The sequence below is a fragment of the Giraffa tippelskirchi genome, chromosome 2 (assembly GCF_054371585.1).
Source record: "Giraffa tippelskirchi isolate mGirTip1 chromosome 2, T2T-mGirTip1v1.2.pri, whole genome shotgun sequence".
In the NCBI taxonomy this organism is placed as follows: Eukaryota; Metazoa; Chordata; class Mammalia; order Artiodactyla; family Giraffidae; genus Giraffa; species Giraffa tippelskirchi.
The window spans coordinates 106,427,250-106,453,926 of record NC_137276.1 but is presented as its reverse complement, the minus strand read 5'-3'; the positions used below and the strand labels follow the sequence as shown (position 1 = coordinate 106,453,926).

The following is a 26,677-nucleotide window of genomic DNA, read 5'->3' as shown; positions in this document are numbered from 1 at the left end:
TATTTCAATGCTTATTTCATTCACTCCTTTCATCAGCATCTCCAGTTTGCCTGACAGCTGGACCCCATATCTGGGTCACTCTACTTTCTATCCTAATCAAGAAAGGGCTTCAGGAGTTGGGTAGTTTAAAAGCTACCTTCTGGGACTTCCTTAGTAGTCCAGTGGCTAAGACTCTGCACTCCCAATGCAGGGGACTTGGGTTCGATCCTGGTTAGGGAACTAGATCCCATATGTCACAACTAAGATTCCATGCAACCAAATAAATAAATAAAAACTCAACTAAAATAAAAAGCTACCTTCTTTTCCATGCACTCTAATACTTTAATCCATGGATGAAGCCTTAGAAACCATGAAGTCGGCTGGGCCGCAAAATTTAGGGACAGGCTTTTTCACTTCCACTTTGTGGGACTTAGTTTGAGTTTGAGGCACTCTGGGTACCCTCTGAACACGCAGGAAAGCTAAAACACAGCCAGTTAAAGTTAGTGCTTATGTTTTGCTGTATTCTGATCATAGTAATTTTGGAATTTATGCAGAGAATAAAATATAATGAACTTTGGAGTTGGAATTAATTTTGAGTACATGTTCTGCTAAGATGAAAAATCTGATTTGGGGCAAATTAATTAAAAGTGTCTTGATAAGGTTACTGCCCCTGGTGGCTCAGATGATAAAGAATCTGCCTGCAATGCAGGAGACCAGCGTTCAATCCCTGGGTAGGGAAGATCCCCTGGAGATGGGAATGGCTACCCACTCCAGTATTCTTGCCTGGAGAATTCCATGGACAGAGGAGCCTGGCCGGCTATAAGCCATGGGGTCTAAAAGAGTCAGACCTGACTGAGCAACTAACTCTTTCCCTTTCAGTGTTACTGTAAAACTATGATGAGATGATATATGAGTAGGTTTTCACAGCCTAAAGGGCTTTGTACACAGCAGTGCCCTGCTCGTTGCTCAGCTAAGCAGCTGTCAACCAGGACACCCTGCTTTCTGCTCGGTAGAGACCACAGCACATTGATCTGTATCCCTACATGCTCACCAAGAAATATGCATTCAGGTGGACCCCAATCTCAATGATGGAGGAGACTGAAGATTGATCATTTAAAAAGGGCTGTTTCGACTGAAGATTCTCTGAAGCGTTTCCCATGGAGTTAAAAATCTCTCCTCGGACTTTGTTCAGAACCCCGCTGTAAATCTGGTCTTGACAATAAACCATCTTCTCCATCCTGAACTGAAGTTGGATCAGATTTTCTGCTTCTGCCATCTGTTTTGTTTTTATGTCTTCGATCTTGTTCTGGTTGAATAAGGAAGAGAAATACATTACTTTTCCTTTTCTTCCCCTGCTGTTTAAACAGCTTAGAAGTATTATTACTATTACTATAGTACCGTATTACGATGTTGAGCACTGAATTAAAAATCATCCGAGGTCAACGAAGGTCTGAGACTTTTCAGGAGCAATTTTCAGAAGCTCCCACTTTGCCCCCCGCGGTGTCCTCACCTGTTGCATCTTGTGGCTCCCCACCTTGCACATGCCAGGCTCACTCTCTCTCCTGCCTGCTGTGTGTTTGTCAGTACATATACTGCCAAAGCAAGCACCTGTCTGTTCTTTTTCTTGGCCCCAACCTATTTCCTCGCACGTTACTGCCTTTCTGCTTCCTCAGTTACAGTTTAGTCTACAAGTTCAAGCCCATCACTCTTGTCTCTGTTGTTGGCTTGAATCCAAGCATTCAAGACTGCATCTGGTGCTAATGAGCACCATGGGATCCCAGCTCCATCTCTGTGCTTCCCAGAAATCCTGCAACTCTCGAGTCATGCATATGGGCAAAGGTATCCCAGGAAAGGGAGAGGTGACTCAGTGGAACTGGGTCACAGGTTGACTTTTGAGTTTCAAAGGGATTTTTGTGCACTGAAGGCAGAGACAATAGTTTGTGAGAAGAGAGAACCTGAGAACTTCACAAGGGCAGGTTCCTTGTTGGAGTGTATGTGGCCACAAACACGTATGTGAGAACACACTCCCCTTGCAGATTGGGGGCCTGAGAGCAGAAATGGGCTGTGTGTCACTTCCCAAGTGGAGTTTTATGGGAGGACACAAGATCCTGGCTTCTGATGTGACTCAGGAGAAGAGGGTACAGATGGTGGAGGGAATTGGCTGGGTGGGAGCCAGGTAGCTGCACCCAGACCTCTGTTCATCCCAGGATGCTACAGGGGACAGAGGCCCTTGAACTTTCCTGGCCCCAGAACAGCCTGTGCTTGCAGCAGGTAAGAATACTGGAGTGGGTTGCCATTTCCTTCTCCAGGGGATCTTCCTGGACAGGGATCAAACCCACATCTCCTGCACTGACAGGCAGACTATAAGCAAGCAATCTGTGGGTGCTTACCTGGACTGTCTGATGCAGATTGCAAAATTCAGCAAAATGCTTTTTGGCTGTGTCTGTGAAACTTTGCCAGATAATTTCTGATCAAGGAAAGAACGAAACATCAGCAAAATGCAAGCAGGAATGAAATGAATTAAAGACACAGGAGGATAAATCATGATACACTGGCCGCATTCTGGTGCTAAGCTCTTCAGAGCTACAGACCAAGAGAGAAGGAAGGATGGCACATAATCCCATGGAGACACCAAATCCACCCCCATCCTAAGCAGATCCTGTCAACTTCTGGTCCTTTCCTGGGTGTGCTTTCTTGGCAGGATTGCTGTTGTTGTTTAGTCGCTCAGTCGTGCCCAACTCTTTTGTGACCCATGGATGGTAGCCTTCCAGGCTCTTCTGTCCATAGGATTCTCCAGGCAAGAATACTGGAGTGGGTTGTCATTTCTTCCTCCAGGGGATCTTCCTGACCCAGGGATCAAACCCGCGACACCTGTGTCTCCTGCATTGCTGAGCTTATTCTTTACCACTAGCGCCACCTGGGAGCCCTCTCTGCAGGGTTAGCAGCCAACTATTCCACACACTGCGTTGTCCAGGCTTAGGTAAGAGGTAGATAAAGCTCATACACACTCTCAGTTCAGTTCAGTTCAGTCACTCAGTCATGTCCAACTCTTTGCGACTCCATGGACTGTAGCACGCCAGGCCTCCCTGTCCATCACCAACTCCCACAGTCTGCTCAAACTCGGGTCCATCAAGTCAGTGATGCCATCCAACCATCTCATCCTCTCTCATCCCCTTCTCCTCTTGCCTTCAATCTTTCCCAGCATCAGGGTCTTTTCCAATGAGTCCATTCTTTGCATCAGGTGGCCAAAGTATTGAAGTTTCAGCTATAGCATCAGTCCTTCCAATGAATATTCAGGACTGATTTCCTTTAGGACTGACTGGATGAATCTCCTTGCAGTCCAAGGGACTCTCAAGAGTCTTCTCTAACACCACAGTTCAAAAGCTTCAATTCTTTGACACTCAGCTTTCTTTATAGTCCAGCTCACATCCATACATGACTACTGGAAAAACCATAGCTTTGACTAGACAGACCTTTGTTAGTAAAGTAATGTCTCTGCTTTTTAATATGCTGTATAGGTTGGTCATAACTTTTCTTCCAAGGAGCAAGCATCTTTTAATTTCATGGCTGCAGTCACTATCTGCAGTGATTTTGAAGCCCCCCAAAATAAAGTCTGTCACTGTTTCTACTGTTTCCCCATCTATTTGCCATAAAATGATGGGACCAGATGCTATGATCTTAGTTTTCTGAATGTTGAGTTTTAAAGGCAACTTTTTCACTCTCCTCTTTCACTTTCATCAAGAGGCTCTTTAGTTCTTCGCTTTCTGCCGTAAGGGTGGTGTCATCTGTGTACGTGAGGTTATTGATATTTCTCCCGGCAATCTTGACTCCAGCTTTTGCTTCATCCAGCCTGGCATTTTGCATGATATACTCTGCATATAAGTTAAATAAGCACAGTGACAATATACAGCCTTGACAACACTCTCTCCTTTCCCCTAAGTGGACAAACATCTGCAGGCTGTGTTTGATATTTCCATTCCAATCTCTCCCTCCAAGCACTGAGACCTACGGGAGGTACAAGGGTAACAATCTGAAAGTTTTTTATGAGAGTTCCTCACCCACGGCCTTCTGGAGCATCTTGAGTGCTGGGTCTACCAGTTGCTCCAGGTAGTGCTTCACGACATTCTCAAACGTTTTATAATTGACAAATCCGAGAAGTTCTTTGCCTCGGTACTTCTTTTCGTATTTTGAGACTTCTTCGCCAAGGATACTTTTAACTGCAACAAAAACAAACCACCAGGATAAATTCTAATAATTTCACAGACAGTTTAAAGATAGGGATTTTTCTCAGGTCTTGCTCACCCAATGAATCCTATGGCAATGTTTCTAAGTAGAGTTTCTTTTAATCATGAAAATAATTATTTGTGGCCTGATAATGCCATTTTGAGAAATATTGACTGTTACAAAACAAAAATCCTTTTCTATTCCAATGTGTTTCAGTTGAGAGTCATCATGCTAGGAGAGAAGCTGAGTGTTTACAATTGGTAGGAAAAAAATCTGATTAATTAAATGAAAATAGAAACAAAAAATTTTTCTGGCCCTTACAGCTCTTCTTCCAAGACTACATACAGCTGGAGGGCTCTTACCATGGAAGGAATAGTGCTGCTTTTATTAAGTGTCAAAACAGAGCTTCCTCGGTGGATCAGTGGTTAAGAATCCACCTTGCAATGCAGGTGACACTAGTTCAATCTCTGGTCCAGGAAGAGCCCACATGCTGCAAGGCAACTAAGCCCATGTACCACAACCACTGAGCCCACACCCTAGGGCCCACAGGTCACAACTGCGGAGCCCACGTGCAGCAATTACTGAAGCCCGAGTGTCCTAGAGCCTGTATTCCACAACAAAAGAAGCCCCTACTCTCTGCAACTAGAGAAAGCTTGTGTGCAGCAATGAAGACCCAGTGCTGCCAAAAATAAATAAATAAATATATATTTTAAAGTGTCAAAGCAAAGATACACACACATACACACACTACAACACCACATAGGCACACACCCTATTGGCATTTGGGCTGGAGCAGATGGAAGTTGGAACTCTGCCAGAGGAAGTAAGGAGTTTATTGTTAAAGTATAGACCTTTCTGATCTTGGATTGGGAGTAAAGAGGAGGAAAGAGACAGGGAAAGTGAAACTGCCTAGCCTCAAAACACAGAAGCAAGGAGACAGTTGGAAGCAGGTGGTGGAATGGTCTACTATTGAATTGGCGAGGGCCGTGCTCCACAAGAATGGCTGGGAAGCTGTTACAGATACTAAGAGGTCCCTAGTGTGGGCACAGTCGGCTCTTCGCACAATTTTTATGTGCCAGAAGTAGCTTCTGGTCTTGGTAAACATGATGTTGCTTCTGGGGAAGCCCTGTCCCAGGATTTACCTTCTTCGATATTGGCGGTAAGTATGATTATCCAGCTTTTAAACTCCTCTCTGATTTTGTTACATAAGCGGGACTCTTTCTCCATTGCAATTTCTTCTCCTTCTATTAACTTTTCAATGTCCTTGTTAAATACCTTAATTTTCTGAAAAAAATGAGATAAAATCATCAATCTGTGCTGTAATCATATTAAAGAGCAGGGATCTGTATTGGTCGTGCATGATGGTGTGGGGGCTGGGGCTCCAAGGGGGTCAGATGACCCACCAGTCACCTGATACACCCCCATCCCCCTAACCCATCCCCTTCCACCCCCCCCAACCTCCACCCCCACCCCCGACCACCTCGTGAGAAATGAGGAGAGCAGGGCAACAGGGAGTCCTGGGTAATCCTCACCTCGATGAGGAAGAACATTTTGTCCTCTTCATTGCTGGGAATGTCATCCCCGTACTGGCGCAGCTCCTCTGTCGCCCTTTGGTACTTCTCCTTTATTTGGTTTTCTAACAAGGGGAGCGATTTCTGAACAAAATAAGAGCAAGCAATGAAAGGCTACAGCTTGATGAAGGTTTTTTGTTTTTAAGTTGCCAAGTCCTATCTGACTCTTTTGTGACCTCAGGGACTGTAGCCCGCCAGGAGTCTCTGTCAGCGGGATTTCCCAGGCAAGAATCCCGGAGTATATTGCCATTTCCTTCTCCGGGGGATCTTCCCTGAACAAAATAAGAGCAAACAACAAAACGCTGCAGCTTGCTGAAATTAGCTGACAAGTATCTTAGGTGTATGGGCAGAGTCCCGTTTGAAAGCATTCAGTTTCTATTACCGTGAGACTCTTGTTGAGAGAGCAACTCCTGCTAAGAACTCAAGGAGGACTTGGGATGCAATGTTATGCACAATCTGGTGTTGAGAATTCTGCAGTTCTGTCATGTGACCAGAGTGGGGCCGGAATCTGGTGGTGGCCAGTTTGGGGTTTTTTGTTTGCTTGGCTCAGAGCTTTCATTGAGATGACAAGTACATTTGAATATAATGGAAGGTTTCTTTAGTGAAATGTTCCCTATAACATTTGAGTGTTATAAACTGATAAATGGTGCTTTGGAAGAGGTTATGCCTATGTGTCGGTGTCGGCTAGCTAAGGTCCAAAGCAGTCAATGTTGCTGATGACAATTTAACAAAGTGGAGGGGCAGGAACGATGGAGAGGGGCACCGAGGAGGGCTGTCTTTGGGTTGAGCATCATTCCAAGCCCTTTACATCTCAGTGAAGCCCCGCGCTGTGGTACAAAGCATGTGACTTCATTGCCTGTTTTTTACAAGAGAGGAAAAGGCTCAGAGAGACAAACTGTTTGATATCATCACTGAGGTGGTAAGCAGCAGACTTCACACTCGCTCACACCTTTACAGCCCGAGCAGTTAAAAACTGCAGGTAAAGATACCTGAGTGAACGACATTAGTGTAGTCAGCCAGGCAGAATGAGCTACTGGGATTTAGAGGAAGTTTGGGGAGCAGTGTACCAAGAAGTTGATAAGGTCTCATCCTCTCTCTTTTTGGACAGTTTGTATCTGTAGGCAGAAATGTATTAATCTTTTTCCTGATATTTCAAATGATCATGATTGTGTCTTGATATAGATTTTAAAAATTAATTTAAAATAGTACAAAACTGAAACTCAAAATGTAAAGTGCAATATTTAAATGTTGAGAACTGTTATGAAAAAATTATCAAACTACAACATCTTTTTTTAAAAAAAGATGCTTTTCTCAATTAGATAGGAGATATAGCTTTTAGACGGGCTTCCCCAGTGGTGCTAGTGGTAAAGAAACTGCTTGCCAATACAGGAGACAGATGTAAGAAATGTGGGTTAGATCCCTGGGTTGGGAAGATCCCCTGGAGGAGGGCATGGCAACCCACTCCAGTATTCTTGCCTGGAGAATCCCATGGACAGAGGAACCTGCCGGGCTACAGTCCATACGGTCGCAAAGAGTCGGACACGACTGAAGTGATTTAGTACTAGCAGCATAGTTTTTAGACAGGGTTATTTCTTTTAGAATTCTCTGCTGCAAACTGAAGGGATTCCACCAGAATCAGTACCTCTCCAAGTATGTTCCCAAGATCACCTGAGAAAAACAAATTCATGGGCCCCACCCCAGACCTACTGACTCAGAAGCTCAGCCGGGGCCCAGGAATATGAATTTAAACAAATTTTCTAGGAAACATTTTTGCCTAACTGTGTGTTAGGCAGAAGTTCTCCAGGCAAGAATACTGGACTGGGTTGCCGTGCCCTCCTCCAGGCAATCTTCCCAACCCAGGGATCTAACCCACATTTCTTACATCTGTCTCCTGCATTGCCAAGCAGGTTCTTTACCACAAGCACCACACACAGTTTGAGAAATGCTGCCCCTCTACAAACAAATATTTTGAGTATGTGTTTTCTGGTTCAAAATAATTCATTGTTTCCATGCAACATGCAATTTAGCATGGACTGGGATCCAGCTCCTAGGTTCTACCTCTGGTTCATCTTCTCATGTACAATGAATGGTTCAGGCAAGCATGACAAATATTCCATTTATCATTTGGCTTTCTCTCTATTGTTCTGACTGAGTGATTTCCATTATTCTACCTTCCAGATCACTTGTTTATTCTTCTTCATTATTCACTCTGCTATTTACTGTCTTTAGGTCAGCTTTCATCTTGGCAAATGAACTTTATTTTTGCTCCTCTTTATAGTTTTTAGTTCCTTTTTTACAGTAACCTGCATTTCTACCCATAGCCTTTCTTAATTCCTCCAGTATTTTCATTATCTCCCTTTTGAACTCAGTATCTATCAGACTGAAGAAGTCTGTTTCATTGTTCTTTCAGGGGCATTCTCTTGGCCTTTTAACTGAGAGTTGCTCTTTTGCATCTTCATTTTACTTGTATTTCTCTTACTCAGAGAGTTTAGGAGAAATGATTATCTACTGTGGTCTCAGAGGGCTATTTTGATGTGAAAGGGTCCTTGTGTAGCTTGCGTGGGTTTCATATTTTTAATGGGAGGGTTATTTTCAGTATGGACGCCTGCCACTTCTTTCCTCCACACGTTCTGGCCATTATCCTCTTGATCTGTTGTTGTTCAGTCTATAAGTTGTGTCCAACTCTTTGCAACTGCCTGGCTTCCCTGTCCTTCATCATCTCCCAAAGTTTGCTCAAACTCATGTCCATTGAGTCAGTGATGCTATCCAACCATCTCATCCTCTGTCACCCTCTTCTCTTCTTGCTTTCAATCTTTCCCAGCGTCAGGGTCTTTTCCAATGAGTCGGCTCTTCACATCAGGTGGCCAAAGTATTAGAGCTTCAGCTTCAGCATCAGTCCTTCCAATGAATATTCAGGTTTGATTTCCTTTAGGATTGACTGATTTGATCTCCTTGCTGTCCAATGGACTCTCAAGAGTCTTCTCCAGCACCACAATTTGAAAGCATCAATTCTTTGGCGCTCAGCCTTCTTTATGGTCCAGCTCTCATGTCATCCTGTTGATGGGGGTGTGCAGATGCAGTGGCTGGTGCCCAGTCCTGGAGCCCACAATGGTGATGGTGATGGCTATAAATATTCTATTTCTCAATAAGCACTAAGCCAGAGTCCCCCTTCAATGACATCATGAGAACTTTGTCTGTCGTTTTCTTATTTTGAGAATCACTGAAAACCGAACATTTATTTCCTACAAGTTTGAAGCTAGAAAAATGTTTTATGTTTATATATTTAATTTATTGTTTAAAGACTTGTTGAGGTGAACCATTTTTAAATTCTTTATTGAATTTGTTACAAGATTGCTTCTGTATTATGTTTTGGATTTTTGGCCTCGAAGCACTTGGGACCTCAGTTCCCTGACCAGGGATCCAACCTGCATCCCTGCATTGGAAGGTGAAGTCTTAACCAGTGTTCCATCAGAAAGTCTCAAAGCTCAACGGATCGATGTGGTGTGGTCGTGCTCTCCCGGGCCGGGCCTAAGCCGTGCCAGACGAGGGACGGGCGTTCCCAGGGAACGTGTGCGGTCTTCTCGGTCTGTCCACGGGGCCCCTTGCCTGCCTTTCCCCCAGCCCGTCGGGGAGGGTGAGGAAGGCGGGAGAGTGGGTGCGGCCTCCGGCCCTGACTCTCGGTCTCCTGCCCCCCCCTCCTCGGGGCGTCAGTGAGGCCGTCGGTCTTCGGACACAGCAGACGCTCTCGCTTCGCCTTCTCGGCGTGTGCCCCGCGAGCGGCCCTCCCCGCGGTGGGGAGGGCTGTGCCCGCTGCTGCGCCGCGCGCCCCGCGTGGGTGGGTGAGCGTGCCTCGTTCGACCCTCGGTGGTGCCCCTGGAGCGCTCCAGGTCGCCCCTCAGGTGCCTGAGGCCGAGCGGTGGTGCCGTTTCCCTTAACCCGGTGTCCTCCTCGGGTCCCCCACCGCGGTGGTGAGTGTGTCCCGTGAGTGGCTCTCTCTGGGGAGGGGTCGAGACGGTAAGAGAGAGGCGTGCCTGTTCCCCTGGCCTCTTCCGTTGGGGGCAGGTGCTGCCTCGTCGTGGAGGCACGGGCTCTGCTCCGGCCCTGACCGTGCACACGCTCCTGTGTGGTCGTCCGCTTACCTGTACCGCAGACCCCTCCCGCCCAGTTGAGGATCGGCGGCTCGTGGAGCGCCTCCGTGGGCCCGAAGGAGAGACGATGGGGTGAGGGACGGCGCGCCCTCGGTGAGAAAGCCTTCTCTAGCGATCCGAGAGGGAGCCTTTGGGGTACCGGAGCCCCCAGCCGCTGCCCCTCCTGAGTGCGCAGTGGCCACCGTGGCGACTGCCAGAGCACGTGGGCAGAACCCCCCCCACCTCTCCTCTGTGAGGGGAGGGGTGCGCCGACCCCGCGGTGGGGCCGTGTGCTGCTCGTTGCCTACCGCGGCCCGCGCCTCCCCCCTCCGAGTCGGGGGAGGGTCCCGCCTGGCCCCGCCGGGTGTCCGACAAGTGGGGGGACCGTGCGTGCGCTGTGTGCGTGCGGGAGGAGAAGGGCCGGGGGGCGACGCCCGGTCGGCCCCGGCTTCCCCAGCCCCGCAGCCGTGGCGAGGAGGAGCCCGTCGCGCCTGCCCTCGTCCCCGAGCCGCAGCCGGTGGCGGCGCGCGGGCACGGTCTGGGCCGCCTCGCTCGAGAGCGCGAAAAAAAAAAGAAAGTCTCAAAGGAAAGTGATTTTTATACTGTGAATTGTTAACAAACTATTAAAAATTTGCTAACTCGATATTCACTCCTTTTTACACCGCTAACTTGGTGTTAGCATTTTCCTTCTCTCTTTGCTGGCCCCAAACTGACAGATTCAACTCTATTTCAACACTATGCAGTTACTGCTTTTCTGTTTCAGAAGCTCTTCTGTGAGCCTTTGACCAGGGGTGAGTTGGTTTTCAGAATGTTCTTATTTGTCTGCTGGTTTGGACATTTCACTGGAGTGTCCTAGTCAACCTATGACTAAGAAAGTGACCTGGACAGGCTGTCATTTTTTTTTTTTTTAAGATTTGTTTTTTTGATGTGGATCATTTTTAAAGTCTTTATTGAATTCGTTACAATATTGCTTCTCTTTTATGTTTTGGTTTATTGGCCACAAGACACGTGGGATCTTAGCTAGAGATTGAACCTGTATCGCCTGCATTGGAGGGTTAAGTCTTAACCACTGGACCACCAGGGAAGTACCCAAGGCTGTCATTTTTTAATAGCTTGCAACTTAAACTACTGACTCACATTGATGTGCCAGATCAGCTCGGTGGTAAGTCTTTCTGCCAGAAGAGGCACCGTGGCCTTTCCTTCATCTAGAAGAACTCTGAAACAAGACAGAGCAAACATGGATTTAAGAAGGACCCATAGGATTGCTTTCCAGTACTGTACCTTATAAGTGGGTAGATGAGCTCAGTTCTTTGGAGTGACACACACCATCAGAAAAGCCAGGTGGTGCATGAGGACAGTTGATAATTAAGGAGCAAGATCATACCCAGGCAAGCATAGTGCTAGAAAGGTTACTTTTTTTTTCTTTTTGTGTCCCAGTAAACTCAGGTGGTAAGTCATTTTTTCAGGAAAAGCAAAATAATACAATTTCATAGAGGTTAAGTGACTTGCCCAAAGTAGTATTTTATTTTTTATAGCAAATATTTATCCCTGATTAGATGTATCATCTTGATAAAGAAGAAGAAAGCTAGAGACATCATATTTCTGATTTCAACTATATTGCAAAGCTACTGTAATTAAAGCAGTATGGTGCTAGAATAAAGACAGATATAGTCCAGTATTCTTGTCTGGAAAATTCCATGGACAGAGGAGCCTGGTGGGCTACAGTCCATGAGGCTGCAAAGAGTCGGACATGACTTAGTGACTAAACAGCAACAGCATAGACCTATGGGACAGAATAGCAAGCCCAGAAATAAATCCATGCATATACAGTTAACTGATTTTTGCAAAAGTGCCAAGAATACACAATAGGAAAAGGATAACCTCTTCAACAAATGGTGTTGGGAAAATTAGATATCCACAGCAAAATGGATCCTTTTCTTACACTAGACACAAAAGTCAACTGAAAATTGATTAAAGGCTTAAATGTAAAACCCAAAACTGTAAAACTCCTAGAAGAAAACATGGGGGAACATCTTCATCATATTGATCTTGGAAATGATTTCATGAATATGACACTAAAAGTACAGGCAACAAAAGCAAAAATAGACTAGTAGGACGATGTCAAATTAAAACCTTCAGCACTGCAAGTAAACAATTATCAAAGGAAAAGTCAACCTACAAAATGGGAGAAAACATTTGCAAAACCATGTATCTGATAAGGGGTTAATTTTCAAAATATGCAAGGAACTCCACAATTCAATAGCAAATAAACCCTAATAACCCAATTTAAAAATGGGCTAAAAGACTTGAATAGAGATTTCCTTAAAGAAAACATACAAATGGCCAAAAGGGACATGGAAAGATGATCAGCATCACTAATTATCTGGGAAATGCAAATCAAAACCACAATTAAATGTCACATCACATCAGTTAGGATGATATTATTTAAAAAAAACAGGACAAGTGCTGGCAAGGATGTGGATAAATTGAAACACTAGTATACTATTGATGGGAACTCAAAATGATGCAACCTCTATGGAAAGCAGTAATAAAGCACATTAAAAATTAAAAATGGAACTACCATATGATCTAGGAATCCCACTTCTGGGCATTTATTCAAAAGAATTGAAATCAAGATCTCAAAGATTTATTAGGGCTCCTATGTTCACTGTTTCAAATCCTGAAAGATGATGCTGTGAAAGTGCTGCACTTGATGTGCCAGCAAATTTGGAAAACTCAGCAGTGGCCACAGGACTGGAAAAGGTCAGTTTTCATTCCAATCCCAAAGAAAGGCAATGCCAAAGAATGCTCAAACTACTGCACAATTGCACTCATCTCACATGCTAGTAAAGTAATGCTCAAAATTCTCCAAGCCAGGCTTCAGCAATACGTGAACCGTGAACTTCCAGATGTTCAAGCTGGTTTTAGAAATGGCAGAGGAACCAGAGATCAAATTGCCAATATCCGCTGGATCATTGAAAAAGCAAGAGAGTTCCAGAAAAACATCTATTTCTGCTTTATTGACTATGCCAAAGCCTTTGACTGTGTGGATCACAATAAACTGTGGAAAATTCTTAAAGAGATGGGAATACCAGACCATCTGACCTGTCTCCTGAGAAACCTGTATGCAGGTCAGGAAGCAACAGTTAGAACTGGACATGGAACAACAGACCGGTTCCAAATAGGAAAAGGAGTACGTCAAGGCTGTATATTGTCACCCTGCTTATTTAACTTATATGCAGAGTACATCATGAGAAACGCCGGGCTGGAAGAAACACAAGCTGGAATCAAGATTGCCAGGAGAAATATCAATAACTTCAGATATGCAGATGACACCACCCTTATGGCAGAAAGTGAAGAAGAACTAAAGAGCTTCTTGATGACAGTGAAAGAGGAGAGTGAAAAAGTTGGCTTAAAGCTCAACGTTCAGAAAACTAAGATCATAGCATCTGGTCCCATCACTTCATGGGAAATAGATGGGGAAACAGTGTCAGACTTTATTTTTGGGGGCTCCAAAATCACTGCTGATGGTGATTGCAGCCATGAAATTAAAAGACACTTACTCCTTGGAAGGAAGGTTATGGCCAACCTAGATAGCATATTTAAAAGCAGAGACATTGCTTTGCGAACAAAAGTCTGTCTAGTCAAGGCTATGGTTTTTCCAGTGGTCATGTATGGATGTGAGAGTTGGATGGTGAAGAAAGCTGAGCACCGCAGAATTGATGCTTTTGAACTGTGGTGTTGGAGAAGACTCTTGAGAGTCCCTTGGACTGCAAGGAGATCCAATCAATCCATCCTAAAGGAGATCAATCCTGGGTGTTCATTGGAAGGACTGATGTTGAAGCTGAAACTCCAATACTTTGGCCACCTCATGCGAAGAGTTGACTCATTGGAAAAGACCCTAATGCTGGGTAGGATTGGGGGCGGGAGGAGAAGGGGATGACAGAGTATGAGATGGTTGGATGGCATCACTGACTCGATGCACATGGGTTTGGGTAGACTCCGGGAGTTGATGATGGACAGAGAGGCCTGGTGTGCTGCAATTCACGGGGTCGCAAAGAGTCGGACACAACTGAGCGACTGAACTGAACTGATGTTCACTGTAGCACCGTTCACAAGAGCCAAGATGTGGAAACAACCTCAATGTTCATGGAAAGATAAATGGATTAAAAAAATGTAGATACGTGCAATAGGATATAATTCAGCATTTAACAAGAAGGAAATTTTGCAGTATGTGACAACATGAATTAACCCTGAAGATGTTATGCTAAGTGAAATAAACCAGTCACAGAAAGACAAATACAACATGATTCCATTTATGTGCTCTATCTAAAAGTCAGACTCAGGCAATCAGAGTGGAATGGTGGTTGCCAGGTGTTGTGGGGAGGAGGAAATGAAGAGTGCTAATCAAAGGGTAAAAAGTTCCTGTTACGAAAGATAAACACATTCTAGAGAGCTGCTGAACAATATTGTGCCTGCAGTTAACAATACCACATTGTGCACCTAATCATTTGTTAGGAGGGTGAACCTCATGTTAAATGTTCTTTCCATAATAAAATTAAATTTAAAAAATGTTTACATGGTCCGTACTAAGTGCCTATTCCATTCTAAGGGCTTTACAAATATCTAATCATTGAACAACCAGTTTTAGAGAGGGAAAGGCAAAGGCACAGGAATGTTAAGCAGCTTGCCCAGGGTCACAGACCAGGTGGTCTGGCTGCAAAGTGTTTACCTCTAACATAAATTCACGAAGGACCCATTAGGATCACTTTTTCCAGTGCTACTGCGAGCATCTTTGCTGCAAAAGAGCTCAGTCTCAGCACTTGGGCACACAAGGATTGAAATGCAGATGTTCAGTGATAAAGCACTTCAGTACACTTTTCCACCCAAGCCTTAATTTTCCCAAAGACGTTGAACAGTGATTTTCAAAGTGTGGTCCCAGGACCAGCAATGTTGACCTCAACTGGGGAATCGTTGTCCTCATGCTTAGTCACTGTCACGTGACTCTTTGAGACACTTTGGATTGTAGCCCCCCAGGCTCCCCTGTCCATGGGATTTCTAGGCAAGAAAACTGGAGTAGGTTGCCATTTTTCTCCTCCAGGAGACCTCCCTGACCCAGGGATCCCATACCTGCTGAGCCACCAGGAAAGCCTGGGAACTCGTTAGAAACACAAATTCTTGGGGCCTACCTTAGAACTCAGAAACTCTGGGATGGCACAGCTAGCTGAACTTTAACAAACTCTCCCACAAATTGGTCCTTGAAAGAAAAACTATGACAAATCTAGACAGCATATTAAAAAGCAGAGACATCACTTTGCCAACAAAATCTGTAGAGTCAAAGCTGTGGTTTTTCCGGTTGTCATGTAAGGATGTGAGAGTTGGACCATAAGGAAGACTGAGCCCTGAAGAATTGGTGCTTTCAAATGGTGATGCTGGAGAAGACTCTTGAGAGTCCCTTGGACAGCAAGGAGATCAAATTAGCCAATCCTAAAGGAGACCAAACTTGAATATTCATCGGAAGGACTGATGCTGAAGCTGAAGCTGAAGCGTCAATACTTTGGTCACCTGATGTGAAGAGCTGACTCACTGGAAAAGACCCTGATGCTGGGAAAGATTGAGGGCAGAAGGAGAAGGGGATGACAGATGATGAGATGGTTGGATGGTATCACCGACTCGATGGACATGAGTGTGAGCAAACTCTGGGAGATACTGAAGGACGGGGAAGACTGGCGTGCTGTAGTCCATAGGGTTACAAAGAGTCGGACACAACTGAGTGACTGAACAACAACAACCCACAAATTCTGTTGCTTGCTCAAGGTTGAGAACCATGGGTGTGATTGTTACAGAATCTTCTCCTGGTTAGCAGTCTTCTCTGCTGTAACCCTCAATACTTCTCAAAACCTTCTGTTTTTTTATTCAGGGCAGGAGCAGAGAGAAAGAAGGAACCAAGGTGATATTTATGGTGTGCTGGCCAGAACATTTGCATGTGCCATGTTATTTAATCCTAAACGCAATCCCATGAAGCAGTAGCAGGACTATCCGAGCAGATAAAAAAGCAGAAGCTTAGAGAGGTTGAGCCATCTCCCAAAGGCACAGAGTAAGTAGCAAACCTGGTCTGCAAAAATTCACTATTTTCCCACAGTCTCTCCTTAAAGTAGGAGTGACCACTATATCTTATTACCCTCTCCTCTATGGCTCAGGAACAGCAAGTTCCTAAATAAAAGGAAAGTAGAAAAATTCAGTTCAATGGAAAAAATCCCAACGTCTTTCAAGAGTTTGTGGGACTCAAATGAGAGAGCAAGGGAAAACATTTTGGGAAACCAAAGTGTGCTATGCCCTATGACAGCGGTCCCCAACCTTTTTGGCACCAGGGACTGGTTTCACGGAAGGCAGTTTTTCCACAGACCCAGAGGGGAATGGTTTTGGGATGATTCTCATAAGGAGCTCTAAACTGAGATCCTTCATGTCTGCGATTCACAGTAGAGCTTGTGCATCTATGAGACTCTAATGCTGCTGTTTATCTGACAGGAGATGGAGTTTAGGCGGTAATGTGAGCAATGGGGAGGAATTGTAAATACAGATGAAGCTTCACTCGCTTGCCCATCACTCACCTCCTGCTACGTGGCCCAGTTCCTAAGAGGCCACAGACCTGCAATGGTCCATGGCCTGGGGATTGGGGACCCTTGCCCTGTGAAATACTCGACTTCAATTTTTAATCAGTGTCATCATCAGAATCCAAGAAAAAATGAATTAAGTAAGCCAATGCATTTAATACCAAAATAATGAAAAGAGTTTGTCATGTTAATTGTGAATATCGACATTTTAGGAATCAGTGAACTAAAATGGACTGGAATGGGTGAATTTAACTCAGATGACCATTATATCTACTACTGTGGGAAAGAATCCCTTAGAAGAAATGGAGTAGCCATCATAGTAAACAAAAGAGTCCGAAATGCAGTACTTGGATGAGATCTCAAAAATGACAGAATGATCTCTGTTTGTTTCCAAGGCAAACCATTCAATATCACAGTAATCCAACCAGTAATGCTGAAGAAGCTGAAGTTGAACAGTTCTATGAAGACCTACAAAACCTTCTAGAACTAATACCCAAAAGAGATGTCCTTTTCACTATAGGAGACTGGAATGCAAAAGTAGGAAGTCAAGAAACACCTGGAGTAACAGGCAAATTTCGTCTTGGAGTACAGAATGAAGCAAGGCAAAGACTAATAGAGTATTGCCAAGAGAACACACTGGTCATAGCAAACACCCTATTTCAACAACACAAGAGAAGACTCTACACATGGACATCACCAAATGGTCAATACCGAAATCAGACTATATTCTTTGCAACCAAAGGTGTAGAAGCTCTATACAGTCAGGAAAAACAAGATCAGGAGCTGACTATGGCTCAGATCATGAACTCCTTATTGCCAAATTCAGACTGAAATTGAAGAAAGTAGGGAAAACCACTAAACCATTCAGGTATGACCTAAATCAAATCCCTTATGATTGTACAGTGGAAGTAAGAAATAGACTCAAGGGACTAGATCTGATAGAGTGCCTGATGAACTATGGACAGAGGTTCGTGAAATTGTACAGGAGACGGGAATCAAGACCATCTTCAAGAAAAAGAAATGCAAAAAAGCAAAATAGCTATCTGAGGAGGCCTTACAAATAGCTGTGAAAAGAAGAGAAGCAAAAAGCAAAGGAGAAAAGGAAAGATATACCCATTTGAATGCAGAGTTCCAAAGAATAGCAAGGAGAGATAAGAAAGCCTTCATCAGTGATCAGTGCAAAGAAATAGAGGAAAACAATAGAATGGGAAAGACTAGAGATCTCTTCCAGAAAATTTGAGATACCAAGGGAACATTTCATGCAAATATGGGCTCAATAAAGGACAGACATGGCATGGACCTAACAGAAGCAGAAGATATTAAGAAGAGGTGACAAGAATACACAGAAGAACTATACAAAAAAGATCTTCACGACCCAGATAATCACGATGGTGTGATCACTCACCTAGAGCCAGACATCCTGGAATGTGAAGTCAAGTGGGCCTTAGGAAGCATTACTACAAACAAAGCTAGTGGAGGTGATGGAATTCTAGTTGAGCTATTTCAAATCCTAAAAGATGATGCTGTGAAAGTGCTGCACTCAATATGCCAGCAAATTTGGAAAACTCAGCAGTGATCACAGGACTGGAAAAGATCAGTTTTCATTCCAATCCCAAAGAAAGGTAATACCAAAGAATGACCAAACTACCATATAATTACACTCATCTCACACGCTTGTAAAGTAATGCTTAAAATTCACCAAGCCAGGCTTCACCAGTACGTGAACCATGAAGTTCCAGATGTTCAAGCTGGTTTTAGAAAAGGCAGAGGAACTAGAGATCAAATTGCCAACATCCGTTGGATCATCAAAAAAGCAAGAGAGTTCCAGAGAAACATCTATTTCTGTTTTATTGACTATGCCAAAGCCCTTGACTGTGTGGATCACAACAAACTGGAAAATTCTTAAAGAGATGAGAATACCAGACCACATGACCTGTTTCTTGAGAAATCTGTATGCAGGTCAGGAAAAAACAGTTAGAACTGGACATGTAACAACAGACTGGTTCCAATTAGGAAAAGGAGTACGTCAAGGCTATATACTGTCACCGTGCTTATTTAACTTATATGCAGAGTACATCATGAGAAACGCTGGGCTGGATGAAGCACAGGTTGGAATCAAGATTGCTGGGAGAAATATCAATAACCTCAGATATACAGATAACACCACCCTGATGGCAGAAAGCGAAGAATAACTAAAGAGCATCTTGATTAAAGTGAAAGAGGAGAGTGAAAAAGTTGGCTTAATGCTCAACATTCAGAAAACTAAAATCATGGCATCCGGTTTCATCACTCCATGGCAAATAGAAGGGGGAAACAGTAGAAACAGTGACAGACTTTATTTTTGGGGGCTCCAAAATCACTGCAGATGGTGACTGCAGCCATGAAATTAAAAGACGCTTACTCCTTGGAAGAAAAGTTATGACTAACCTAGACAGCATAATAAAAAGCAGAGACATTACTTTGCTGACAAAGGTCCATCTAATCAAGGCTATGGTTTTCCCAGTAGGTCATGTATGGATGTGAGAGTTGGACCATAAAGAAAGCTGAGTGCCAAAGAACTGATGCTTTTGAACTGTGATGTTGGAGAAGACTCTTGAGAGTCCCTTGGACTGCAAGGAGATCAAACCAGTCTATCCTAAAGGAAATCAGTCCTGAATGTTCATTGGAAGGACTGATGTTGAAGCTGAAACTCCAATACTTTGGCCACCTGATGTGAAGAGCCGATTCATTGGAAAAGACCCTGATGCTGGGAAAGATTGAAGGCGAGAGGAGAAGGGGACGACAGAGGATGAGATGGTTGGATGGCATCACTGACTCAATGGACATGAATTTGAGTAAACTCCAGGAGTTATTGATGGACAGGGAGGCCTGGCGTGCTGCAGTCCATGCAATCACAAAGAGTCGGACATGACTGAGTGACTGAACTGAACTGATGTTAATTGTATAATTTTTAAATATGGTAGTCATCTTGGCCAATTCTGGTAGGCAGGGCTGGTTTCCATGGAGTCCAAGACTGTGGCAGAGAATCTTACCTGAAATATGGATGTGTGTGAAAGAACATCGTTTCTTTCCTGGTTGCCTCTGCCAAGCTCAGCTTGTTGGTGATATCCTGCTGGCCCCGGCACTTCACGATCATATAGCCCTTCTTGAGATGATAGGTGAGGTTCTGCATGATCTTCAGGACACCCTTCTCGGTGCCCTTGTCCACTAGGTCTGGTTTGGTCAGGATCCCTGTGAGATGATTAGAGGAGGGCAGTGGGAAGGTCAATTTTCTCTTCAAATGTATTGAACGCTACAGGGTCTTTTTTGGCCAAGACCAGCAGATTATCATTTTCCCATTGTATATTCTTACCATTTTTTCCCCAAATCAGCTAACTATACAGGCATGAATTTATTTCTGGGCTTGCTATTCTGTCACACAGGTCTGTATGTCTGTCTTTTTCCTAGCACCATACTGCTTTAATCACAATCGCTTTGTAATATACTTGACATCAGGAATTATGATGCCTCCAACTTTCTTCTTCTTTATCAAGATTGATATGACCAAGAGCCTTTTCTGCCCAGTGCCTCTCAGCTCATTCTTTCATTCCATTGTCATTCCTCTTACTTGTATTTTTATTTGCTCATCCAGTCACTCAACTCATTAACTGCCTTATGTAATTTACTTAACAAATGTCTCTTGGGAGCCTGCTGAGTCCCTGACACTAAGGCAGCATGCATCATCAGAACCAATTCACTCCATCACCATGTCTCCAAAAGCACATCATTCCCTACTGTAAGGAGGGTCTGTGACTCTCTAGGGTCCCCTGTCATAGATTCACTCTGCCCTCTAGTGGTACCTCCTTTGAGATCCCCCCTGCCTTCCTCTCCCACTCTCCTGCCCTTACTCCTCTCACTCACACTGGACTCAAGGCTTTGAATTCCAAATGTCTGTGTTCTTGATGGATGCTTGGTTTGCTTCCATCTTTTGGCTGCTGTGTACTTGAGTGTATATTCCTTTTTTTTTAAAATTTAGCATACTTTTCTCTATTTCTATACTTGACCTAGAATGCATGGAAAATTTTCACAATGTTATGATGCTGTTTGGAATATACAAACAGCCTGATTGTGTATACTGTATGTGTATAGTACTTAACTGAATTTACAACAATAATGTTAATATTTAGTGAAAACTTACAGATTATCAGAGTTTGTGGCTAATGAATGCTGGAGTGGGTAGCCATTCCCTTCTTCAGGGAATCTTCCCCAACCAGGGATCAAACACATGTCTCTTGTGTCTTCTGCATTGGCAGGCATATTTTTTACCACTGAGCCACCTGGGAAGCCCCATGAGAAGAACAGAAAACTAATAGTAAGAATTATTACTCAATTTCTATAAAGATATTGATATCCAAATAGATCTATGTATTTAATGGATGAAACTATCTTCTGTGGTCATTAATGAGACATCCCTAATGACTTATGATTGCATAATGGTGGACAACCCTAAACCTGAGTGTTCTCTCTGGTTCAGTGTGTTCTAGATGCCTGTAGAAGTCAGCAGGTAACAGGGTACAAGTCTACTCTGGCATATAATAACACATTAAACTTGAGTTGTATTCCGCTACTGTGATTTTTATCCTTACTGGAAACCTGGGCATTTGTTGGAAAATAAGTCAAAAAGGCAGTAATATACTGGGTATCCATTTAGTCAAAGAAAATGACTGGCACACTTTCAGGAAGGTAAACTCAATGGGTAAGTGAAGTGATTGGGGAGAAGTGATATTAAGTAATAATATTAGAATTTTAAATATAGCAGCTCTCATTTGCCCAAGACTATGTGGCCAGTAAGTTGTCGAATGAGGATTGAAACCCAGGCAATCTGTGCTCTTAAACCAAGTCCCCTATAATGCCTTCTGCGGGGGACAGTTTCAAAAAAGGAATTTAAGAGAACCCATCTCCCCAAGAAAGAGTTCTACTTGAATATAAACTCTGTAGACACCTGTGCTCCAGTGTAAACCTGGAAGTGTATTCCCTGAGTATGTTCATACACGCCCTCGCAAGATGTTTTCCATGAACCAAGGACTCAAAAGAATTTTTCCTGTGGACTTGCAGAGTTGATGGGCCAGTCATTTCCTCCTTTCTGGACCATTGTGGGAGAGCAAATAAGGCATTTCTCATCCCCGATCCAGAATGAGTCGAGAATGCAAATAAGGGACAATAGGAAGGAGGGCAAACAACCTCCAAATATTGGCCATATATCTAGCCCTGACCATGAGTGAGGGTGACCTGTCTGCTGTGTGCAACTGCACGCCGAGCCCACAGAGTTTCCCTGGGAACATGGTTTGTATCTGATGCAGGATGTGGGCACCTCTAACAGAGCTATTACATCCAGGACCTCCTGAATATCTGAGGGGCCTCCCCCGGCTTCCTGTCCTCTAAGAAGCTCGGCGCTTTCTTCTTACCTATGGTCCTGTCTCCATCAGGGTCCACCTCCTGAGCCATGCTCAGTGCCTCTGTGGTGGCGATGTCCACGTTGCAGGGGACTACCACCAAGTTGATGGTCTCCTGCCTCTGGATGTACTTTTTGATGAGTGCCTTGATCTGATGCCAGGGAGTCACAAAGGAAGAGCACATCTCTGGTCACCCAAGAGCACAGCTGGTCATCCCAGAGCACCACCCAGTTTTCACACTTCTGAGCTTTGGCTTAGCCTATACCCTTCCTCTATAATGTCTGATCATCTGCCCTCATTGAGTTCTCTGTTGATGTCCTGCTTATCTTCAAGAGCTCATCACTGGTATTTCTTCTTTCCCAAAGGCTCCCTGATTCCCGTGGCCAGATGAGACCCCTCCTTCCTCAACAGATCTTCCCTGGGATCTTTTGAGCTGATGGCAGGAGGAAGACACATGCTCTGACCCCAGGCAAGCATTTTTGTCATGCCCTGGGAAATCCCACCCATTTGCTGAATGAAGCAGGGTAAGAAGTGTGGAATTAGTCCCTTAACTCAGGAAGGGGAATGACCTAATTACAAGGCTCCCAGAGACAGAGAATGGTGATCTGGATGTTGATGAAGAAAGAGTAATCAAGTGCCTAAGACAGTGAGGTCAGCAGAGACCCATCCAAGAGGGACTGCCATGGTCTTAGTTGGGCTGTAATTGGGTTCTCAACACTGGCAGTGCCCCCCCCCCTCGGAAAAGGGAAGAGGGCAGCTGTGACCTCAGTCCCAGGGGAAGAAGGTCTCCTCTTCTCCCTCTCCTCTACCCTGTCCCTTTACACCCTGGACAACAAGCCTGCTTCTGAGACCATCCTTGCCTCCTTGGCCTCCATGTGAGCTGGCTCAGCAAGGCTTGACAAGGCTGGTCTCAGGGTGGACCCAGCCAAAGATCGGGTGTGATTCTGGCATCCCCGTGATGACTGTGTTCTCAGGCAACCTTAAGTGGGAAGGTCTTTGGTAAAGTAGCCCCAGGCTCAGCAGCTGTTGGTTTGTATCGGTCAGAGCTGCTCTGCGGTTCTTGTGCCTGTCCACTGTGCAAGTGTACACTGTACACTTCTTGTCCTCAGCCAGAGATCACAATCTGTATTCTGATTGGCTTACATAGTGTTACTTAAAAAACGTGTGGCTAAAATTGGCAGATCCCATGTAAAAATACAATGTCTGGCTTCTTTTAAATATTAGGATAGTGATAACACTGGGTCCATATTCCCACAGGACAGCATTGGGCAGGGTGTGAGCTATACACCTCCAGGCCTACAGAGTCAGCTTTGCCTGTTTCCATGACTGCCGGGCCCTTGTCAGAACCCGAGTATGAGGCCCCAGTCCCAGACTGTCCTTCGCAGTCTCCTCCCCAACTACTCAGGGTGCGGGCTGGGAAGGTGCACCAGAGCCCTGGGGGCTGCCGGCAGAGACCTCAGAAGTGCCCCCTGCTGAGCATGGGGCCCATTTCCAAGTGGCAGAGAGGCTCACCTGCAGTCCGATATCTTGTGGCTGGTTTTCCACAGCCACCCTGGTGATGCCGGGAAGGTCAATGAGGGTCAGATCTGGGACCTCAGGGGAGGTGACCTCCAGATTAATGAGCTCATGGCTGATGCCAACTCCATTCCCAGCTATGATGTTCTGGGCTGTGGAGACCAAGAGAGGAGAAACCCTGAGTCCAGATGAAGAACCCAACCAAGCAAAAGCAGCGGAATCTCTGGGCAGATTTATGTGTTTCATCTATTTATGTTTCTCACCTGTATCTGGGGACAGTTCTAAGGTGAGAAACAGGGAGGCAACTTAAGCACAGCCCTGATGAATTGCCTAATTCTTTAGAGATTAGGAGGTGGGAGAATGATGGCAACCAGGCTACTTTATAACGTTTCCTGCTTTAGCTATCACTCCCAGTCACTACTTAAGCTATGATTTTGTAACTCTGTATTGAAGTGAAACATACATACAGGAAAGTACCCTTTGTGTTAAGCCTGTGGCTTGGTGAGTTTCACAGGCAGGACTCATTGGTGTCACTGAAACACATATCAAGAAACAGAACATGGGCAGCCCCCTTACCCTGCTAAAGCCCCTCTCTCCCTGTGGATCGCTAGCCCTCACGTAGAGTAGCGCTTATCTTAAGCTTTACCAGCATATACTCTTTTGCCCATTTTTGTACTTTACACTTGGTTGAGCTAAGTGAATTTGCTGATAGATAACCACTTTTGACCTACAAGAAGAGCATTTTCCTGTGGTCCCACCTAATTATAAAAGGAATCGTAAACTACGTCTTCTCTTGGTCTCATGCGTGTGTGCATGTGTGCTAAGCCACTCAGTCATGTCTGACTCTTTGCGACCTTGGAGACAGGGCTGCTAGGGGATAACCTCCAGGATCCCCTCTGAGTGGGTATGGAAGTGGATTCCAGGAGCATGTGTGTGTGCTACTTCAGTCGTGTCCGACTCTTTGTGACCCTATGGACTGTAGCCCACCAGGCTCCTCTGTTCATGGGATTCTCCAGGCAAGAATACTAGAGTGGGTTGCCATGCCCTCTTCCAGGGGATCTTCCCTCACCCAGGGATCAAACCTGTGTTTCTTTGTCTCCTGAAATGGTGTGTGGGTTCTTTACCACTAGTGCCACCTGGGAAGATATTCCAGGAGCAACTGAGCCTTCTTCTCATTCGGTGGTTACCTCAGGCTGATCTCAAGAGTTGGACGTGCTTCTAGGAGTGATGGGTGGGCGGGGCTGGCCTTGGGGGAAACCTCACGGCTTGGGGACAGGGATGCGGCCACAGGCAAACAGACACATCAGGTTAGAGCAGCACCTCGGGACACACGTCCCCAGCGCTGACCAGGGTAGCTGGAGCAGGGGTGCTGTCTGGGACACTTCCCAGAGGAGAGGCAGGTAAACTGACAGTCACGAAAGGGTAGGATTATGTAGCAAGGACGAGGGACAAGTGCGAGGCAGGGAGCCAGCACGTGGAAATGCCCGGAAAGAAGAGACGGTGCTCGCTGTGGAGCTGGAGAGGCCTGGGTGATTGCTGATGGCCCCGGGAGGGAGAAGAAGCTGACCTGCAGATGCCCGCAGGGCCCTACCTTTACGAATCTCCCACTCCACATCGGAGGGGCTGCGCAGCTGCTGCATCACGCTGAGGTAGCTGATTCTCCCCGTCCACTCACACTCCCGCCTTGTCAGTTTCAGCACCAGCGGACACCGGGTGACGATTCCTGAGAGAGAGTTTCCCAAACAGCTTCTAAGTTTCCCTTAAAAAGAGCATTCACAGGTGCCCTTTTCTTTTCTTTTTTTCAAAAGATGCTTTTTTTTTTGGACTGCACCACAAGGCATGTAGAATCTTGGTTCCCTGACCTGGGATTGAACCCCCATCTCTTGAATTGGGAGCATGGAGTTCTAACCACTGGACCACCAGGGAAGCCCCACCCTTTGTCTTATCCTCCCCAGTGTCCCTGGGGGCCTTGTCTGAAATCTGTATCCCTCTCTAGGGAGAACTCAGTCCAGCCTCACTAATTACCCCCACTAATTACCTGGCCCTAGAAAGACCTCTGGCACAGTCCAGATGGCAGCCGAGGGTCGGGACGGGGGTGGGAGTGGAAGGGAAGCAGTGAGGTCTACCTGACCCCACACAGCCCTCCCAGCCCCTCACACTCGGGCGTGGAGGGAGACGGCAACACTGTCCTGTAAGGGGCTCCTACCTGCCCCACAAGACTGCCACGGCCACACTGGCCTCCAGACTCTTTGCTCTGTTGCTTTTCTCCTGGAAATGCTGAACCCAGGGCAGAGAGGAGGAGCCGCTGGTCCCCACTCTGACTCCATCACACATCAGAATTGGGCTGATGGGGATCTCACAAGAGACCTTGGAGTAAAGGACGGGCTGCCCATGCTTAGGAGGACACACAAGCCGGGGCGCCTGGTCTGGGTGGTTGTTGAGGGCTGTGCAGGGTCCATGAAGCCCCCATACCCTCTTCTGTGCCCAGGAGGCAGTCCTGGCTCCCCAGGTTCCTGCTGTTTTTGACGGATGGGCAGTACTGGAAGAAGATGGGTATGAGAGAGGGAATCAGGACAGGGGAAGCTACCCACTTTAAGGTGCCAGGTCTGTCCTTTTTTCTCCTTTATAATTATTTTGTCAGAATGTATGACAACTTTTTAATTCTGTGCTTGCATGCGTGCATGCGTGTCTGACTCTTTGCGACCCCATGGACTGTAGCCGGCCAGGCTCCTCTGTCCATGGGATTCTCTAGGCAAGAATACTGGAGTGGGTTGCCATGCCCTCCTCCAGGGGATCTTCCCAACTCAGGGATTGAATCCAGGTCTCCTGCATTGCAGGCAGATTCTTTATCAGCTGAGCCACCAGGGAAGCCCCGATGATCATAGTAGTAGCAGTGTTAGTCACTCATTTCTGTCCAACTCTTTGAGACCTCATGGACTGTAGTCTGCCAGTTTCCTCTGTCCATGGGACTCTCCAGGCAAGAATACTGGAGTGGGTTGCCATGCTTAATTCTATACACACTTAAATTTTTTTTTTTTGAAAGGAAACAGGAACTTCCTTGGTGGTCAGTGGTTAAGACTCTGCACTCCAAGGCAGGGGGCGCAAGTTCCATCCCTTGTTGAGAAACCGAAAGCCCACATGCCTTGAGGTGTGACCAAAAAAAAAAAGTTTCTTTTTTTAAATGAAACATTGTGTCTTATCACACCATGATCCTG

The 26,677-nt window shown here is 45.4% G+C and overlaps 1 protein-coding gene and 1 long non-coding RNA gene across 5 annotated transcripts in view; one reads left to right on the top strand and one right to left on the bottom strand.

The window, feature by feature from the left end:
• The window catches only part of MX2 (MX dynamin like GTPase 2), a 37,835-nt gene that overhangs the window by 2,638 nt on the left and 8,520 nt on the right, over positions 1-26,677 (bottom strand). For 2 of the 4 annotated variants that reach the window (XM_081574164.1, XM_081574165.1), the window contains exons 4-13: positions 25,054-25,185; positions 23,460-23,614; positions 21,960-22,098; positions 19,548-19,746; positions 11,039-11,117; positions 5,736-5,858; positions 5,346-5,487; positions 4,038-4,196; positions 2,370-2,446; positions 1,031-1,285 (exon numbers count right to left, since the gene is read on the bottom strand). In XM_081574164.1, the coding sequence (XP_081430290.1) occupies positions 1,031-1,285; positions 2,370-2,446; positions 4,038-4,196; positions 5,346-5,487; positions 5,736-5,858; positions 11,039-11,117; positions 19,548-19,746; positions 21,960-22,098; positions 23,460-23,614; positions 25,054-25,185 (1,460 nt within the window). The remainder of the gene's footprint in view (positions 1-1,030; positions 1,286-2,369; positions 2,447-4,037; positions 4,197-5,345; positions 5,488-5,735; positions 5,859-11,038; positions 11,118-19,547; positions 19,747-21,959; positions 22,099-23,459; positions 23,615-25,053; positions 25,186-26,677) is intronic. The other 2 variants (XR_014078025.1, XM_081574166.1) reach the window with 2 other exon arrangements.
• LOC145539883 (uncharacterized) lies at positions 9,592-26,629 on the top strand. Its single transcript, XR_014078026.1, has 3 exons — positions 9,592-9,742; positions 20,808-20,866; positions 22,313-26,629. It is a non-coding gene; the product is annotated as an uncharacterized LOC145539883 (long non-coding RNA).